Source organism: Miniopterus natalensis, chromosome 4, assembly GCF_054644295.1.
Source record: "Miniopterus natalensis isolate mMinNat1 chromosome 4, mMinNat1.hap1, whole genome shotgun sequence".
Taxonomy (NCBI): domain Eukaryota; kingdom Metazoa; phylum Chordata; class Mammalia; order Chiroptera; family Miniopteridae; genus Miniopterus; species Miniopterus natalensis.
The window spans coordinates 96,789,156-96,808,606 of NC_142084.1; the positions used below are offsets into that span (position 1 = coordinate 96,789,156).

Here is a 19,451-nt window from a genome sequence, read left to right on the forward strand (position 1 = left end):
CTCCTTGGGCGCCTCCACACTCGCTTCTCCAGAGGCCTGCGCTCCACACACGTCCCTATAAGCCGGCAGCCACCCCCCTGCCCCCCCCAAGCCCGAAACCGGGGCGCAAACAGCAGCAACAAAACGCCACGCGCCGCCTCACCTCAGCTACCGGAGACGCGGGCCCGGGAACCAACGGAGCCGGGCGCGCCGGGCGGGGACCCGCTGCGGTTTCTCCTTCCGGGCCGGCGGCGACCACATCCGGGGCTCCGGCGAGTGAGGCGGAAGTGCGGTCTCCCGGAGGCGGCTGTCTGGGCGCCGGCGGAGGGAGGCTCCTGAGGCGGAGGCGGAGGCGGGGACCGGGATGGCGGCAGCGGCGGCGGGGGCCGGGGCCGCCCAGGAGAAGCAGCTCCCGCCGGCTCTGCTGAGCTTCTTCATCTACAACCCGCGATTCGGGCCGCGCGAGGGAGAGGTGAGCGGAGCGGAGCCGAGGGGGCTGCGCGTGAGCGGCGGGGGGCCCGGGAGCCGCGGGAGGCGGCCCGCGCCCGCCCGGCGCCGGGAAGCACCTGCCGCGCTGCCCGCCCTCGAGCGGCGGTAACCGGGCTGCTCGGTGCCAGGTGCGCGCCCGGGTCCGGGGGCGCGGCGGGGCCCTGGCGGCGCAGGCGGGGTCTGTTTCGGGGCGCGGATGGGTGCCTGTGGGTCGCTTGAGGGCTCCTCGGGTTCAGCGCTCCGCACGGGTCGGGCTTTTCTCTTCGCGTCGATCCCGGGGCGATGGAAAGCGAGCTCCCGTCTTTGTTCCTGTTGGTCCCCGACTAGAGGAGCGCGCGGGGCGGGAGCCGGGAGCCGACAGCGCTGGGCCGCGGCCCCGGGGCCGAGCGGGCGGGGGGGGGGCCTTGGGAAAGGTTGCGGGGCTGCTGAATAAATAAGTTCCGCGAGTTTGGGGTTTGTTTACGCTGCAGGTGGGGACGGTGACTTCCTCACCGGATGTCCCGAGCGGGGCTCCGTTGGCAGCAGGTCGCAGTGGTTTTGAAGGCTGTCGGCTGGGCTTACTTCGGGGGAGGTGGGAGTCCGAGCACGTGCGCGCGCGCTCATTTCTTACAAGCCTCGGGGTGTTTATTGCAAATCAGCTCGGGGGAAGCAGGCCAGAGGGGGGGCTTCAGAATAGCCCGGTGCTGCTTCAGGTGGCCCGACCTAAGGAGTGTGACAGTTGTCTTGCAGGCTGGTGAGCGTCTTACACAGTTGAAAAGACAAGCTCTCTTTCTAAAAAAAGCCTATTTTGTTTGTTTTGCCCTTGGCATGTAGGACAGCAGCGTTTTCATCAGCTAAGGTGGAAAAAAAAAATGCTTATGTTAATGGTGTGATTCTGTTTCTTCATACTTTAGGAGGAAAACAAAATTTTGTTCTATTATCCAAATGAAGTCGAGAAGAATGAAAAAATTAGGAATGTCGGATTATGTGAAGCTATTGTACAGTTCACAAGGTACGTACTGCCTTTAAAGGCACCCCTGCAAAGCTCATTCTTAACAACTTACCCTGGAGAGCTTGTCCCCAACATATTCCTTTAACCTTTTTAGGACCTTTAGTCCATCAAAACCTGCAAAATCTCTACATACACAGAAGAATAGGCAGTTCTTCAATGAACCCGAGGAAAATTTCTGGATGGTCATGGTATTTACATACACAGTACTTCTTTTCGAATTTGTAACGTTTACAAATTATGGGTGATCTTTACTGTGAAGAACTTAGGAAAGTCCTCTGGCTGTTGCATCAAAGTAAAATTACAATAAAATTGGTGGCAATTTTGGAATCAAACTCCGATTCGGTGCATTTGCTCTTGGGGCTGTTTTCAAAAGTGTGTTTTTGTTGTGACATGTTCAAATATTTAAATTTTGGGGGAAATTTAAAATGTATAATTGATCCATTGTATAATTTCCGTTTATCAAATTTTGTAGGTTGTTCGGAATCCTATAATTGAAAAGCAAAGTAAAGATGGAAAACCAGTTGTTGAATATCAAGAGGAGGAGTTATTGGTAATGACATCTTTTCATATTTTCAGAAAAACATTTATTACTGAATAAGTTGAGTGACTTGCTTGCTCAGTTTTAAGCAGTGTTTCTTTGCATAAGTTTCTCGGGGCACACATCATGGGGTTTTATGTCTGCTGTTTACATTACTACAGTCTTAGAGAAATGTACATGTACTGTGTCTCACTAATGCCTCCTACTAGTCATCCATGTTTAAATTCCTCCTAAAATTAGGCTTACTGGTTTATAATTGAATTTAAGTACCTCTATTTTCAGTACACAACTATTGTGGGATCAAGTTTCTAAGCATTATATTGCTTTGCCAAGTTTCTAAGCATTATATATCTCTGCTTTGTAGTAGAATTTTTTTCCTGTTTGACTTTAAGATTTGTGCTGTGTCTTTATGTTGTTTGTAGGACAAGGTGTACAGTTCAGTGCTCCAGCAGTGCTACAGCATGTACAAGGTAAGTGTGACTGTCTTTCTGAATCAAATCTAGCTAGTGACTCATATTTACAGGGGTTGTTTAAAAAAAATTCTTAATTCTTTACATGACTGCAAGGTGACTGTGCATCTGTTTTAGGGGAGGAAATATTGAGGCCTTTGGAACAGCATCGAGTTTGTGCGTCCACTTATTCACTGAGCCCTGAGCTCTTCTCCATTCCTGGCCTTGTACTAGGAATGTATCCCCACTGGTGAACAGGACAGTCCATGTTCTTGAGGAAAATACACACTGTCTGGTTTAAGAAGTATGGTGATGGTGTTTATATAAAGTTAAACGTAGGTATGAGCTGAGGTTAAAAACATGCCCAAAACAATTAGGTGATTTCATAAAAATCATAACATCACTTAACAATGTGTTAATTTTTGGTGACTTATTTTATAACTCCTGCTTTCTCATGTGACTATATTCTATATTTAAAAGGAACCAGGGGATTAAATAAGTCTAATTAAAAGTAAAGAAGAGCTTGTCATACTGGGTACTTGAAGGGCATAGGAAATTGACCTTTTAAAATTCTTTTACACCATCAGCTTTTTAATGGCACGTTTTTGAAAGCCATGGAAGGTGGCGGTGTCAGGCTTCTGAAAGAAAGATTAGAGAAATTCTTCCATCGGGTGAGTATTTTGAATTTTATTTATAACCTTGGTGGTGTTCAGATAGACCTTTAGAGAAATATACAGACACGTTTCTTTCTCATATACAAAAAACCCGGAACTTGAAAGTGGCAAAGAGCCTAAGATATACTGTGGCAGAACCTGCCCAGTGAGGACACTTATTAGACTTGCTTTCTGGAGTCTTTTTCTAACCTTGTAGTAGGGTCAGAGCACCTTACCATTGGTTCCCAGCTCCTCAAAGCATCTTGAGACACTGCTGGGCTTCATCTTGAGACACTGCTGGGCTTCATCCCTGCATCTGTCAGAGTGAGCTTACTCAAAAGAGAACTTACTGTGTGCTGGGTTGGTTAATTAGCAAAATTAAACCTTTCACTGAGTTGCACATTCTAATGAATTGATCCTGTTCACTAAACAGGCGTAGTTTATGTTGACTCATGGTAAAAGGTTTTGGCTGTGACACAGACTTTATCATATCAGTGGCTCTTAGTGTAATTTTCCTAAGTGATACATGAATGCCCCTAAATAGCAGCCATTCTGCTGGGCTGGCGTGGCTCAGCATTTGACCATCGACCTATGATCCAGGAGGTGGAGGTCTGATGCCTGGGTTGTGGGCTCGATCCCCATCAGGGGGCGTGCAGGAGGCAGCCGATCAGTGACTCTCCTGTCATTGATGTTTCTCTCTCTCTCCCTTCCTCTCTCTGAAATCAATAAAGACATATTTAAAAAATAGTTGCCATTCTTTTTCACTGTGAATTGAATTTTGTGTATCTCACCTAGCCTCTGTTCAGATTCAGTTTGTCTTGGAGCAATAATTCTCAATTTACTTTCTCCCTACACTGCCTTTGATACCTATTTTTGAATTACTATATTTTTGTTAATTACTTTTCCTGTTTATTTCTCCACTTTAGTGACTATTCAGTCTCATACCACCTCCTGGTTCCTGCTCTGCCCATCAGTGGGCATACCTGACCATGTGTCCTTTCAGCATGATTTTAGTGTAAGATGGGCACTAAGTGTATCCACGGTACCACTCTGTGGATCCCTAATGAGGCTCACCTAATCTGGGGAGTACTAATATAAGGAAGTAAATACTTCAAAGAGATAAAACAATACTGAGTAAATGTTAGCGAGTTGCATTTGAACTTTATGTTTTGAAATTGATGATTTCAGATCCAATTACCTGCGGCTCACCTGCTGATCGGCATGTCAGTGTGCTGTTGCTAGTGTGTAATTGTGTTGTACCATAAATCAGGACTAATTATTTTCAGTTGTCGAACAGTATACTATATTCATTGTACTCATTAGTAAACATTATGCCTTATTTTTCCTACAGTATTTACAAACGTTGCATTTGCAGTCATGCGACCTGCTCGACATTTTTGGTGGAATCAGCTTCTTCCCATTGGATAAAATGACTTATTTGAAAATCCAGTCCTTTATCAATAGAATGGAGGAGAGCCTGAGTATAGTCAAATACACTGCCTTTCTCTACAATGACCAACTCATCTGGTAGGTGCGCCCTGAGGCTCGGCATGTACACACAGAAAACCTCTTAGAGTAATGAAAGCAGTGGTGCCTTAGATATTTTAAGTTAATCGAAGTCGACCATGCTGTTTGATCTTGGCTGGATTGTGTTACATTCCACACATGACCGTACTGGGCTGTGTTCTGGACTAAACTGATCATCCTAAGTGAAGGATTGTGTGTTGGATGATCACAGCCCTGTCCTTGGTAGTGCTGCCCTCAGAAGTGCCCAAGTTGAATACCAGTGTCATCAGAAACAGTGGGGTCGCCCAAGGGAAATGCAGATTCCAGACCACAGCTGTGTGCTGCTTGCAGCATTGCAGTTGCTGTTTCACTCAGTATGTGTGGAGGTCTCAGAGCAAAGCAGCAGAAGCCCATTTAGCAATGACATCAGCACAGGACACAGAGTTACAGATCTAGAAACCAGAGAACAGCTTCGACAAAGCAATAGCATCACATGCACACAAATGACTCTGTTTGAGCGGAAGAAATGTTTTGGTTTTTTTCTTTTTAAAGGAAAAAATCATTCCTATTGAACAGCTGTATTTGAGAGACTTTGAGAACATCTGTACTTCTGAGCGCAAGGGGGCTCTTTCCTGTTTGAGGGAGTCCTGAATTGTGTGGGCCCGTCAGTGAAGGGTTTTGTTGGTTTCATGTGTTTGTCTGTCTGTCTGTGCTAAGGAAGGAACTCTTGTTTGGTTTTTTAAAACCTTTTTATTTTGAGATCATTAAAGATTGTTGTGCAGTTATAATAACTTTCCCCCATTTGTGTCTGTAGGGAGCGGGGGTAGGGGTTGGGTGGCAGATACTGCAGGGAGAGTTTCTTGGTCAGAGCTCGTGGAGACTACAACTGGGCAGGCCTCTTTGTAGGCAGAGTGGGAAGCTCCTGCTGGTGTTTCGTGTTTTAAACAGCTGGCTGTCGCTCAATTTTTATCTTTTTAAATGTTCTACCCAAAAAAACCACCACTGAAGTATTTAATGCCTGGCATTGAATCTTAAGGGCAATAATAACCCCCCCCCCACCCCTGCCTGAGCACAGGGTGCAATAATACCCCCCTCCCCCAGCACAGGGCGCATACAAGCAGTTAAGGAGTGTTGTTGCTGTTTCCTTTTATGGGGCGTTTTCTCCTCCATGCCCTCTGGGCTAGAGCAGCACCATCCAGAGTATAGTGCCAGCCACGTGTGTAATTTAGAAGTTTCTAGTAGCCTCAATCAAATAAAAAGAAACTGGCAAAATTAATTATAATAATATACATTGCAGCCCAGTGTATCTAAAATATTATTTTAACATGTAAATAATATAAAAAATTGTAATGAGCTATTCTTTTTGTGCTGAATCTTAAAAATCCAGTGTGTGTTCTGCACTTGTTCCGACAGTCACATTCCGAGGGCTCACTAGCCGGTGTGCCCAGTAGCCACTGGGAGGGCAGCTGAGGAAGCAGTTGCCCAGCACGTAATTCTTTACACACTGTCATCAGCCCTCCCCACTCACCCACCCTTATGTCTTAAAGGGAAAATAACACCCAGAACCTGCTTTGCTTTTGTTTTTCTGGTTTTCCCCCCTTATCTCAATATTTCTGCAGAAGAATCCAGCGGGTGACCCTCTGTGAGTCTGCTTCGCAAATTCCATATGCCTCCTCGGCCGTGGGCCACTTCTGTCAGTTTTACATTTGGACCCAAAGGCTTCCTGGCCCTGGCAGGAAACAAACCTGCCTACGGGTGCAGGGCTCCCGTCTGGTTTTACTTATGGACGAGACATTGTGGAAATTGGACCTTGGGAGAGGAGGGCGAGGAGAGAGAAAGCTGGAGGGGCAGGGAGGTGGGCAGCGCTCTTTGCCAGGACGACCAGACTTCCCAAGGTGACTTTAGTGGGAAACGCAGAGCGCGCCTCTGGCATACGGCGTGCAGGCCTGATTCATGTACAGGTAGCCTTTCCTCACACGACTGTTCAAGGTGATCTTGAACGGAAACAACTCTAGGTACAGACTCACCCATTTACCTTCCTGCCCGAAAGCCCGACTCCAGATGGAGTCCGGCGCCTGCTAGCTTCGCGGCAGCTCCCACTCGCTGCTCCTCGTGGCCTCGTTTCCCACTAGCTGGTTTGCCTGAGGTTGGTTTTTCTCTTCCTCCTTCGGCCGACACTGAAACCCAGGGGACTGGAATCCATCCCGTCCCTGAGGTGGAGCAGGACCAGCTCCTAGTCACAGCAGGCAGAGCCTCCCAGGTGCTGAGTGCAAGCATGTGGCGCCGCCACGGGACCCAGAGGCCAACTCTCCAGGCCGGAGTGGAGCATTGTGGGTATTAATGCTCCCTGAGGATCCTGCATGGAATTCATCCAGAGAGTGGAGTCTTGTGACTTTTTATTTTAAATGGCCGACAGAGTGCAAGACTGCACAGGAGTGGCCTCTTAGCAGGTTCTCTTGCCGGACTTGGTGTAATCCATTCCTTCATGGACCTCCCAGGCAGGGAAAGGGCTTCCTGACATGATGTAAATGGGAGAAGATGAACTTGAGCACAGAGCCGTGGACAGACAGGCCAGTTCCAGACTTCTAACTGCTTTTCTGATGTTTCAGGAGTGGATTGGAACAAGATGACATGAGAATTTTATACAAATACCTCACCACATCCCTATTTCCAAGGCATATCGAACCTGAGGTACGATTGGGTACTAATCTCTCTCTTGATTGATAGATATGTATGCGTGTGTGTGTGTGTGTGTGTGTGTGTGTGTGTGTACACATGCAGGTTTGGGGGTGGGAGAAGGGTGCACTAACGTGGCATGGCTGGGGCAGCTCTGATCCCTGTTTTGTATCACTGTGTGCTATTAGTGAAATCCATGCAGTTGCGTATCACTTAGCACAGAAAATCACGTGTGTCAGCTCCTCTTCATTCTGTTACCTTCAAGGACAGTGGCAAAGGTGTGCTTTTAAAGGAGCTATTTACTGAATGGAAGAAAAGCTGGGTTTTTAGGAGAACTGTGCAGATGCCAGGATCTTCGACAAAGCAGAGGTTAATCCCGTTATTTCTCCATCCATAGCAGGGACTCTAATCTGGAGTAGATGCTACACTGCCCACCTGGCCTGTCCACTCTGGTACTTAATCTCCCAGTTTTCTGCAGAGAACTGTAAATAATACCACAGTGCTCTCCCCAAAGAGTCCTTTGTAGCTTTATATATTTTTGTAACATCTATTTTATTTTTTTTAATCTTCACCGAGGATATTTTTTCCATTGCTTTTCAGAGAGAGTTGGGGGGGGAGAAGCATCATTGTGAGAGAAACACATCAGTTGGTTGCCTCCTGCAGGTGCCCTGACCGGGGCTGGAGCCTGAGGTACGTGCCCTTGTTCAGAGTGGAACCTGGGACCCTTCAGTCCACAGGCTGACGCTCTAACCACTGAGCAGCTGGCCGGGGCTCCTTTTGTAGCTTTAATTGTGTTGGGAATGAAAAGTATTCATAGCCCATAAAAGCATCACCTTGTACACTTGCTCCCTCTATATTTTAAAGCCACGACTTGGAGCAATAAGAAAAGTGCTTTTCAACTTCTTACCAAAAGTAAGGTTTTGAGAAGGACCTGGTCCTGCACTTCATTCCTTCCTAGGTAGTTTGAGTACAGTGACTGACTGTATTCTAGTATGTGCTGTAGGCCAGACACTGTACTACATGTCCAGCAAACATGTCTCCTGACAACAGTCCTAAAAGCTGGGTATCTAAGCTCCATCTTCCAGGTGGGACTCCCAAGCGTAGCGGCCTTAACTGACTTAGCCAGGCTCACCCTGATAGTCAGTGGCAGGGCCAGGACTTGATCTCAGGGGCAGCCTGATGCTAAAGCACCTGCCTCCAGAAGGACCCCTTCAGGAGGCGTTTCCACGTGTGACGGTGCTGAGGCAACAGAAAACTAGTGCTTTACGACAGGCCCGGAGATCCGGGCTGCGCAGTGGGAGGCCACGGTGCACAGCATGGCCTGTGAACATGGACGCACGAGGTCTCCTCCCAGCGCCCGCTGCACTTGTGAGAGCTGCCTGTGCATTTTTACTACTGGGTTTGCTGTTTTCAGTCTTTCATCGGCCAAACCTGTCACATGTTACAATTTTATATAGACTAAAAGAACATCAACATTTTCTGGAAGAGTAACAAGTGTTAGCTAGCACGGCTCCTGGATTTGGATTTTATTTTCATTTTCTGTGCCTGTTGAAATAGTATATCTTGCTAGATACAAGTGTAGGGGAGGCACATTGTCCTGGCAGAGGCAGCTTGAGTGTCAGAGGCTGGGCACGATGCCTGGGCAGCTGTGTGCGCTGGTGAACGTCTGTGAACTTCAGCTTCCACAGCTAGAAAATAGGCAGCGAGTTCCCCATAGGGCGAGACGGGATGCAGCTGAGTGATCTGTCATTGCTGGGATGTAGTAACCACGTGGGAGATTTCAGTTACTGCTATGAAAGAACTGAATCAGGATATGGAATTCAGGGCACAGGGAAGGTAGGTTGTCATCACTCTGGTTGAAATGAGTTCTCTGTGTCCCTCTGTGATCCTGTCCCTTTTATTGGGGGGAGGACTGGGAAATTGATGTAAAGATGTGGATGCTGCTTTTCAAAGCTTTGAAAGTAGACAATCTAAGTCATTTCTCAACATGAAATTTGTTCACAGTTGGCAGGAAGGGACTCTCCCATCAGGGCAGAAATGCCAGGAAATCTTCAGCACTACGGAAGGTAGGATTTTGTCTTTGATGTGCAGTATTGTGTTTTATTATTTTTTTGGTAAAGACAAAATCATGAACCCTGAATCATCTGTGCTGTTTTATTGACCTTGATCAACAAAGGAATTCTCTCATTTCCAGTCAATTAAAACTGTTACTTTTTTATATTCTGATTTGGTGTTTTGTAAGTAGTGTCTAACTTCCCAAAAAATGGATATACATTAAGTAGGAATGTGCTCCATTTATACCGGATGGGGCAAAAGTAGGCTTACAGTTGTTCATCTGGAAAATAATGCACCAATAAGTTAATAATAATACAAGAATAACTCTGTTCCGCACGCTCACACCTGTGACCGACCTTTGCCCACCCCGTGTATTCCTGTTTATAATTGTCCCAGTTGAACTGAGTCCTCTCTCTGCTTGCTTCTCAGATTTCTGACTGGACCCTTGAACCTTAACGATCCAGAAGCAAAATGCAGATTCCCCAAAATCTTTGTAAATACAGATGACACTTATGAAGCCCTCCATCTAATCGTTTATAAGGTAACTGTTTTCCCTCCAGTTTTCCAGATTGACACTAAAGTAACTGTGTGTGTGTGTGTGTGTGTGTGTGTGTCCGCCCCCCTGGTACGTATGCAAACCTCTTACGTGTTCTCAGAACAGATGCTGGAAGTGAAAATTACTGTAAAACTCAAAGCGGGTGCCCTGGAATAGCAGGTTCATTTCCAGCTCCTAGTAAGGAGTCTTGATATTATAACTGCCCAAGGCTTCGGCGTCCCGCGCTCAGACCCGCCCTGCGTGGGCCTGCCCGGCGTCCCTGAAGGCTTCTTCGCTCGGTTTCATAGCTGAGGACCCGCTCATTCTATAGGGACAGTCTCAGCTCTTCCTGGAAGTTACCTTGTAAGGGCATCTATTTCTGTTAGGTTGGCTGGTTTTTAAGGCAGTTTGTGGTTCATGAAAAGAGGCTAAGCATTTGTCTTCTTTCCCGCCTGAAAGTATGAGTATGTTTTTACTCATAAAGGCTTAGGAATGATGCCGGAGAGCACAGGAGGGAGAGGAGCACCAGAGGGTGAGGGAGCTCTCTTCCTGGAGGGTGGGAAGGGGATGTGAGGTGGTTCCTGCAGAGGGGAGAGGAGGAGAGCAGCCTGGAGTGTGCGTGGGGAGGGGTGCAGGGAGGCAGGAACCCCACTCCCGAAGCCCAGAGGAGCTCGGGCTTGAGGCGGTCACCTGAGGAGTCAGGAGTGGGGAAGACGCGGAGTATGTGAGGTGTCCGTACACCAGCCAGCACCCCTCCCCGTCCTAACACACGGGTGGGCAGCGGAGCACCTGCCTATCCCAGGTGAGAACTGAGCGTCTTCGAGAATGGACACAATCCGGAGAGACCCTGAGGACAAGTTCCTGCTCCTTCTGGCTTTACTGTGTGTCCCCGAGCAGCTGCCCTTTCCTGCTCCTGCCTGGGGGCTCCTGCCTCGGTCAGCGCGTGCATTCCCTCCTTCCTAAGTGTCACTGGAGAAACAAAACTGTAGGTCCTGAGAAACAGAAGTAACTCTGGGGACAGGGCGAACTTTTAAAAGTCAGTCTTCACAGAGGTGAGAGAAGTTGTGTTTACACATCAGACAGGTGCCATGAGAACGTCGAGGTTATTTTAAACTTAGGTTAACTGAAAACGATTTTTTTTTATTTTGCTAAGATATATATCGCATGAAACTTGCCGTTTTAACCATTTTAAGTGTACGATTCGGTGACTGTAAGTCCGTGCGCAGTGTTGTGCAACCATCGCCACTGTTTCTGTGCCCGTGAAGCGATAGCCCCTCACTTTAGTAATTTCTGTCTCCTCTCTTTCACCTGGTCGACAGTTTAGCCAGAGGTTTTTCAGTTTCACTGATCTTTTCAGAAAACCAACTTTGGTTTCATATTTTTCTACCCTAGTTTCTGTTTCGCTTATTTCTGCTCTTTCTCATATCCTTCCTTCCACTTGCTTAGGTTTAGTTTGCTCCTGTTTTCCAGGGTCTTCAGATGGGAGGGCGGGTTGCTGATCTGAGATCTCCGTAGTGTGTGTGTTTGCAGCTGTGAAGCAGGAAGTACTAAGGTTTAGTTGATTCTCATGAGTAAACATTCCTCCACTTGGGGCCTGCCGTCAGGACAGTGTCCCCCTGGAAGTTTAATTGACTGTTTTATCATTTTCTCTGGTTACTGTGTTTCAGTGGAGGCTGGGCTCCTGTCCGCCGCTCTGGGAGCGCTTCTAGGGCCTGTGTCTTACAGATACCGGACCTCCTGGAATGGGAATGATTGAGTTAGACGGTCCGAGATTAGGTGCAGAGGGAGGCGGAGAGGGTGCGATTGCCCTTAACTTGGCAGTTGTTGGGAAAGTGATGGCCATGGTTCATTATACTGTTCTGTACACTTTTTTTTATACATATAATTGAAACTCACCTTTTTAAATAGAGACTGAAAAGGCAAATTGTTAAAAATGAACACAAATGCCTACAGAAACCCTGCCGGCAGTAGGCATAAGGGACACAGCTGGGAGGGGCTCCTGTTTGCAGTGCTGCCAAGTATGACACTCGGACGTGCACAAACCCCTGCTGGGTGCTGCCTCAGTGCAGAGCCACTGGCCCCACGTGTCCTGATACTTCAGGAGAGGCTGGAAATCAGAAATTTGGTAAAAAATTAGTTGGCATCTAAGTCAAAATTACACATAAAGAAAGGTGTATCAGATGGAACTGGCCTGTAAGCCACCAATTTTGCAACCTGTTCATAGGCAAATAATAACTGTGACCATATGAAAACAGTTACAGCTGATAGAAGTTGAGAGATGTAAGTGGGGGGAACCAGTGGGGACAGAAATGTCCTCATTTAAAAAGTTAGCAACTTGGGAGCTGGTGCCTGGAATGGGTGGCATGAGCAGTGAACCATTTGGGGCCGTAGGGTGAGCAGTGGAGGGACCAGAGTGGCTGTAAGCTATGGGGGGAGGCGGCGAGCAGGTGAGGGTCACATCCATCCCGTGTGACTGGGAAGTGGGGACAGCATCTAAAGGGATGCCCCGGGCGAAGTGGACTTGGAGGATCGTCTGTGGTCACTAATTTATTCTGACATGCTTCAGGGAAGATGAAAGGGAAATGTATAGCTAGTCGTGGGTTTTTTGTTTGTCGTTTGCTAGAGTGTTTTAAATCATCATTTCACTCATAGATACTTCAGTTTGCATCTCTGACTAGCAAGGGCATGTATTTTGACACAGCCCTGTGCTGTTATCACAGCTGACAAAGTAAACTTCCTCCTTAACATCATCTAATGTCAGTCCATATCCAGATTTCTCCAGTGACCGAATGTTTATAAAGTCGATTTGCTGAGGTCAGGATTCCGGCCAGGTCGCTGCACTGGCTGTCCAGCCCTGCCCGTGCCGCTCTGTAACCTCTGCTCTCTCTCTCCAGGCCATGAGTGCAGCTGTGTGCTTCATGATTGATGGTAGGTGCATACCGTGTCTGGCCCAGCCTTAGATGAGCCGTTCCTCTCTACAGTCCACCCTGTCCTGTTCCTAAGCAATACACAGGCTGTCATATGCAACATCGGGGCTGTATGAAAGTCCTCGTTTCCCCACGGGTGCAGCGGGACCTGCGCACCTCCTCTGCCTCCCCAACTGTGGATGGTAACAGTGGCACCTGTCTTGGGGGCTTTGTGAATTAAATAAGGTCATATTTGAAAAGCACCCAACCTGGCCCATGAATACTGTGTCACATTTGTTAAATGTTTGACCTTGGATCTTCGTGGGGTATGCAGCCCACTTACCTCCACGGACGTGCTTAAATCAGCATCCTCAGTGAGATGGGTCTTCGGTTTTGTATTTAAAGATAACTAGTTTTGATTCTTCTGTTTCTCTTCTATTTGAGGGTGAGGGGATGGTCAGGGAGATCTGATTATTTCATTGTTTTATCTCCCAGATCCAGTAGAAGTTTAATTTGAATTGTTAATTCAGTAAAGATAAGATTGTTCTTAAGACGGTGAAATGAAAATTGACCTTTTGACACAGAGTGTTACAACACTCACTGGTATTTTCTCCATTCCTGTTAGCCTCTGTACAGCCCACGCTGGACTTCTGCCGGAGACTGGACAGCATTGTGGGGCCCCAGCTCACGGTGCTGGCATCAGACATTTGTGAGCAATTTAACGTCAACAAAAGAGTGTCTGGGTTTGTACTTTGTTTCCTTTCAGGCATTTAATGGGGTTTGGAAGAGTAGGGTGGGTTTTCCTTAAGCACCCGGACAGTATTAACATCACATTTTCTCTGTCCCGAGCACAGCAGTGTGCTGTTCTTTCCTGTCTGAAAGACTTCCCGGGAGCTGCTCCTGGATTTTCGGTCCCGTGTTGATGGTTGAGGCTGGCTCTCCCCTGATGTGGCACGAACGTATGGGCTGAGGCGTGCAGCTACGCCTGTGGGCTCGGCCTTGTGAGTGCCACCTGACATCCCACTCAGCCAGCCAGCCTGTGGAATTCACACGGGCAGTCGTCACCAGCAGGCTTTTGCTTTGCATGGACTGAGGGCCTTTTGGAAGAAGACGATTTTACCATTTTTCTCTCCTGTGTTTGGTGAAAAGGTGGCATCAGATGTCAGTTTTAAACCTTGGTCATCTGGTCTTCAGTTGAAAGTTCGGATCCCAGAGTGTTATCAGTGTCCCATTTCCCTGTGAGAGTCAGACCACACTCGCACCATTTATATCTGGTCTTCAGGGTCCCCGTAACTTTACCGGTATCTGTGTTAGATGAACCAGATGCTGAGAATCCCACGCCACTGCCTGGCCTTGTCTTCACATCCAGCTTCACCAACCCCAAACCAAATCCTTGGTCGAAAATCTGGCAGCTTTGCCAAGGTCAGCATATGATGGAGGAATTCACACAGCTGGCCGTGCATAGCTCTGTCCATAGGTTGCCGTGGCAGGGTAGCAGGAAGAGGTGATCTGTGTGTCTCCTGAGGGGGCTGTCGCCCCGCTCAGCTTGCATCTAAGGCCATTTGGCTCGCTCAGGGTTGGGCTGTGGCTGCCCCGGCTGGTGGGCAAAGTGAAGGAGCCCGCTTATAATGATTCTTACTTTCCTTAGTTTCAGGGGTCCACTGGAAAGAAATTCTGCTTTTGTAGGAATTCTCTTTCCATTTTCCTGGAAACCAAACCAGCCATGTGCTTTCTTGGCCTAGATGTAAAGTGTTACAGTGGGATCCCACTTATCCGGAGGTCAGGCTTCCAGCACCCTCAGCCCCTGCACCTGGCTGTAGCCCTGAAGGAAGCAGAGCGGCTCTGAGCCCCATGGCAGGGCTGCACGGGCTCTCGCCCAGACCTCAGACTGTGACTTCAGGGAGGGCACAGCGAGAGGTGAGGGTGGAGGCCCCGGGAGCCCGTGGCCCAGCTGCCTGGGTGATTCCCGGAAAAGCCGCAGACTCGGACCCCGGAGGCAGGTGGCAGTGTTGCTCCACCCTTTACAACCATAGGAGCTGTGTCCAATGGACACGCTGGTCATCCTTCAAAGCAGGAGGTGGATGCCTGTTAGAGGGATCTCCGCTTAGGGCAGTGAGGTTCTGTTACTTAGTAGTTAGCTTCGAGTCTGTGGCAGATTAAACACGCGGAGCACGTGTATTCCCCAGTCCTGTGGGACAAATGAGTGTTGCTCCCCTAAAATGGGCCAGCAGACTTCTGCAAAGGACCGAGGGGTAAGTACTTCAGACTTCGTGGACTGCATATGTTGCAGGTACTAGTTGTTTGTGTGAAAGCAGCAGTAGACAGTGTGTAAACACTGGGTGTGGTCATGTTCCAGTAAAACTTCATTTAGAAAAATGGGGCCAAAGATAAATGGCCTGTATTGATTTAGCTTGCACTTTTTTTTTTTTTTTTTAATATATCTTTATTGATTTCAGAGAGAGGAAAGGGGAGAGAGAGATAGAAACATCAGTGATGAGAGAATCATTGATCAGCTGCCTACTGCATGCCCCTGACTGAGGATCAAGCCCACAACCTGGGCATGTGGCCTGACTGGGTATTAAACCCCGATCACCTGGATCCTAGGTCAGCGCTCAACCGCTGAGCCACACCCGGCCAGGCTAGTTTTTACTTTTTACAAAAATTTCAGGGAATAACCAAGTGGTTGCCATTTATAAGACATTATACTTTTATTGAGAAAATCGTAAAATGGTTTAAATATTTTTGTTTTTTGAAAAACACTTGCCTGGCTGGTGTGGCTCCACAATGGAGCATTGACCTATGAACCAGGAGATAGTTGGATCCTGGTCAGGGCACATGCCCAGGTTGTGGGCTCGATCCCCAGTCAGGGGCGTGCAGGAGGCAGCCGGCCAATGACTCTCTCATCATTGATGTTTCTGTCTCTCCCCTCCCCTCCAATCTCTGAAATCAATGAAGATATATTTTTTAAATAATAAAATTAAAAATAAAAAACACGTCAGCCCTCTAGAAAATCCCATCGTAGTGAATACCTCGAATATCAAGTAAGTTGCTGACAAGTGAGGGTGAGGAGCCTGTCACCTCTTCACTGAGATTCTCTGCTTGAAGGCGCAGCCACCGAAAACGCAGGGCTCAGCCACACGGGCTTGAAGTTCTAATCCTTTCAGGACGTTTCCATCTTACTGCTGTGTCTCCACAGGTCTGAAAAGGAGCCCCAGTTCAAGTTTATCTACTTCAACCACATGAACTTAGCAGAGAAAAGTACGATTCACATGAGGAAAACGCCCAGTGTGTCACTGACATCTGTTCACCCGGATCTAATGAAGATCCTGGGTGACATCAACAGCGACTTCACAAGGTAATTCCAGCCACCTCTCAAGTGAGGGGTCCCCTTTCCAATCAGCAGAGGCAGTAAGGGGATCGTCTCCACGACCCAGTGGCCCACGGCCCCCGGAGGCTCGGCCACCATTCTGGGCTCCACCTCCAGCCCCATTGTTAGGCCCCCGCATAGGGCGCTCGGGTTCCTGACTGCAGGTGGCGTGTCCCTCCGGCCGTCACAGGCGCTGCGCCCTGGGCTCTTGTCTTGCAGGGCAGAGGATGACGAGGAGATCGTGGTGAAGGCTGTGAGCGACTACTGGGTCGTCGGGAAGAAGTCTGACCAGCGGGAGCTCTATGTGATTTTGAACCAGAAAAACGCAAACCTGATTGAAGTGAACGGTAAACAGGGTTTGGTATCTGAGCAGAATTTTAATGCTTCCGATAAACTACTGCCTTTTCGCTGCGCTGACACATACTTAGTAGACCATCACAAGAGAGAGCCTCTGTCGCTGAAGGAAACCATTCGATCCAGTCTGTCTATAGCTCAGTTCCTCAGAAAAGTACATGAAAAGCTTCCCTGTGTCACAGGAAACTGGACAGTGGCCAAAAAAAGTTATTTTTATAACACTAAAGGAAGGAAATCCCGTGGCTTTACACACTGCGTATGAGCCTGTCATTTTCACTTCCTGTGATGAGAGTACACACTTCGATGCAGAGCAGCCAGGCTCATGTAGCGGCTAGCAGCCACCTCTGTGCAGAAGCAGTAAGGATGGGGGCATTTCCCCGCCTTCCAGCCAGAGCAGGTGGTCTGCCCTCTGTACGGCGAGATCTGAAAATTGCTCTGACTGGTCCTGGCAGCTTTGTTGCCCTGGAGCAACGGGTGGTGTCACCTTCCCTGGACCCGGCTCCTTTGCAGCTCTGCGGAGACCAGAGCACGGAGTGGGCAGCTGGGGGATGCACCCCAGTGCCACCTGTAAGCAGAGTTCGGTGTGAGGTTTTTCTACACATAGCTCCTAGGGCATGTTAAATTTTCTTTTATTAACATATTCATAGCTGTGTGCGTTAGAAACTTCTGTGAGGACCGGCTCAGTACAGTGGGAACAGAGACAAGTCAAGAGAGCGGTGCCTCTGTGGAGCACCTGCGCCACAGGCCAAGGCTGCAGCTGGAGTTTCGTGCTCTGCATCCAAGTTCTCAAGGTTTTAGAAGTTGTGCTCCCAATCCTCACCCCTGGGTGTCTTAGGTACTCTGGGTGCTCTGTTTGAGCTTTTTCAGGCCCAGAGAAGCAGTGTGTCCCTGTTAAATGCCTCGTGGGCACGTTCAGCTTTCTCTTTTCCGGGTATATTGTTTCTTACCTCGGCTTCTTAGAAATGAGGCCAAAATTAATGCAGATGTTTACTTATCCCCGACTTTATTCCAGGGGAATTTAAGGTACCAATGCAGGGTATCCCCAAAAATGGACACACATTCTGAATAATTATAAAGACAGTGTTTATTAAAATACATTTCATTTTCAAAATGTAATAGAATCGGCTAAGTGTGTATCCATTTTGGGGGGACATCTGCGTATGTCGTATGACCTTTAAGCGAAAGTGTCCTCCTCACTCACTGTTTTCTGTCTGTCTGCAGAAGAGGTGAAGAAGCTGTGTGCCACACAGTTCAATAACATCTTCTTCTTGGATTGACCGGTCACGGCTCATGGAAGCCTCTTTTAAACAGCCCAGCAAGTTCGGTTTCCCGCTGCAGGTTACCAGTCATGTCGTTGACTGCATCCGCGACAATAGTAAAGCAATACTTGCTTAGAGGGATCAAATTTCTACTCAGTCTGATGATCCCCTGAACTTTTTAGATTTTAAATATTTATGTGGAATTACTCAGCAACATCTCTCATTCCATTCTTTTGATGTTATGTGAATATTTTACTGGAAAATAAGACTAATAAATTGTTAAAGTTTTTAAAATTCTGGTTTTGCATTGAGTCTTTCTCCTGTTGCCTGTGTGTGGACCACACTGGCCATGGGGTCCCTGGCTTGTCCTGGGGGATACTTCGTAGAGTTGGGGTCCCTTCCCCGGTCATTAGAACTGCCCTGGTGAGCTAAGGCATTTTCCCAAAGTAATTGCTAGACTTGGCTTTTACCTTGGGTACGGATGTGGTTTTTTGACCTCATATAATACTGAGAAGGCAAAAGTGCCCCATTGTGGTCTAAACATAAAGCATTGTTATTTGCCGTGTAGAACTGCCAGGTACACCCTCTACAAGCAGCCTCGTGGCTGAACGGAGCTGGCTGAATTTTATTAACAGAACCTGACCTTCAGTGGTCTTGACATCCTGGAGTGGGGTGAAAACTAGCCAGGCTCTAGAAACACTGGCACTACCACGGCCCTAGCAGGGGCTTTCCAGGTCCCTGCTGCCTGACCTGCATGAGCCTGAGAGTCACGGAAAGGGCGGGGAACTTCTCATCAACTTGTAGTGTTTTTATTGTCTCACATAATTCAGTTTCCACTACGATTTCCTCTCAACCCAGGAGTTACTTGAGATTGTATGGTTTAGCTTCCAGATCTGAGGCTTGATTTAGTGTGTGTTCGTCGCTGACTTTCTAACTGCAGTGCACAGAGATCTGTTCTCTGACAGATCAGTTGAAACTGTTGCACTTAATCAACCAAAAACGTAGCCAGTCCTTATTCTCTGTTGCGTCTTGGTTTCTAACTCTTAGTTCAAAGGTTTTAGTTTAGTTGTTTTAACTGTCTGTATCCTCACTAAATGTTGGTCCTCCTGGTCTGTTTCTTCCATCAGGGCCCCAGTTTCTTCCCTGTGATTGTTGGCTTTTCAAGGCTAGTGAGGGAGATGCACAGGAGCACTGCATCTTTTTCGGTTGTTGGTCTTTTTTTGTTATTTTTCTTTTTATCCGTATTATGCAGATATTTGCCTTAAATTCTGTTCTGTCGGCCTTTGATACTGTTTGCTGTTCTGATGGTCTCGATTAGATTTTCCTGGTGCATTCTTTCCTTTTCTTTCCATCCTTTCTTTACGGTTTTGTTGAAGATGTTTCCCTTGTAAAGAGTAACACTGAAGTGAGTTGTGATTTCTGGTGTCTTGGCACTTCTCCCCACCATCTTCTGTTTTCTGTTTCCATCTTTTTTCTTTGTTTTCCCTTTTCCCAGATTTATGTTGGATGACGGTTTCCTTCCTTCTGCCAGTTTGGAAGCTAGAGATTGTATGTTTATGCTTTGGGTGGTGGGTCTTAAATTGTAAAGCAAATCATTAGCTCTAACATTTTCTAACAGAGACTTAAAGCATTCACTTAACCGCCCACCGCACACCCACCCCTGACCCTGTCGTTTGGCCATGGCTTGTGGGAAG

General features: G+C 47.7%; 1 protein-coding gene across 1 annotated transcript; it reads left to right on the forward strand.

Annotated features, from left to right (window-relative positions):
- Nucleotides 1-343: 343 nt before the first annotated feature.
- On the forward strand, nt 344-18,051 carry LOC107533918 (CCZ1 vacuolar protein trafficking and biogenesis associated). The gene is made up of 15 exons (XM_087816992.1): nt 344-451; nt 1,362-1,459; nt 1,554-1,647; nt 1,932-2,009; nt 2,420-2,467; nt 3,034-3,117; nt 4,451-4,626; nt 7,215-7,296; nt 9,286-9,347; nt 9,766-9,877; nt 12,766-12,799; nt 13,403-13,520; nt 15,974-16,132; nt 16,364-16,491; nt 17,720-18,051. Exons 1-15 carry the CDS (start codon nt 344-346, stop codon nt 17,773-17,775), a joined length of 1,437 nt encoding a protein of 478 aa, XP_087673118.1. The 3' UTR covers nt 17,776-18,051.
- Nucleotides 18,052-19,451: the final 1,400 nt, after the last annotated feature.

What these genes read in the sequence shown, in the direction of transcription:
- LOC107533918 (XM_087816992.1), top strand. Translation starts at nt 344, where the DNA reads ATGGCGGCAGCGGCGGCGGGGGCCGGGGCCGCCCAGGAGAAGCAGCTC. An exon ending in TAGAGAAATTCTTCCATCGG is followed by an intron (nt 3,118 to 4,450) that starts GTGAGTATTTTG and finishes TTTTTCCTACAG; the next exon opens with TATTTACAAACGTTGCATTT. An exon ending in CAAGGCATATCGAACCTGAG is followed by an intron (nt 7,297 to 9,285) that starts GTACGATTGGGT and finishes ATTTGTTCACAG; the next exon opens with TTGGCAGGAAGGGACTCTCC.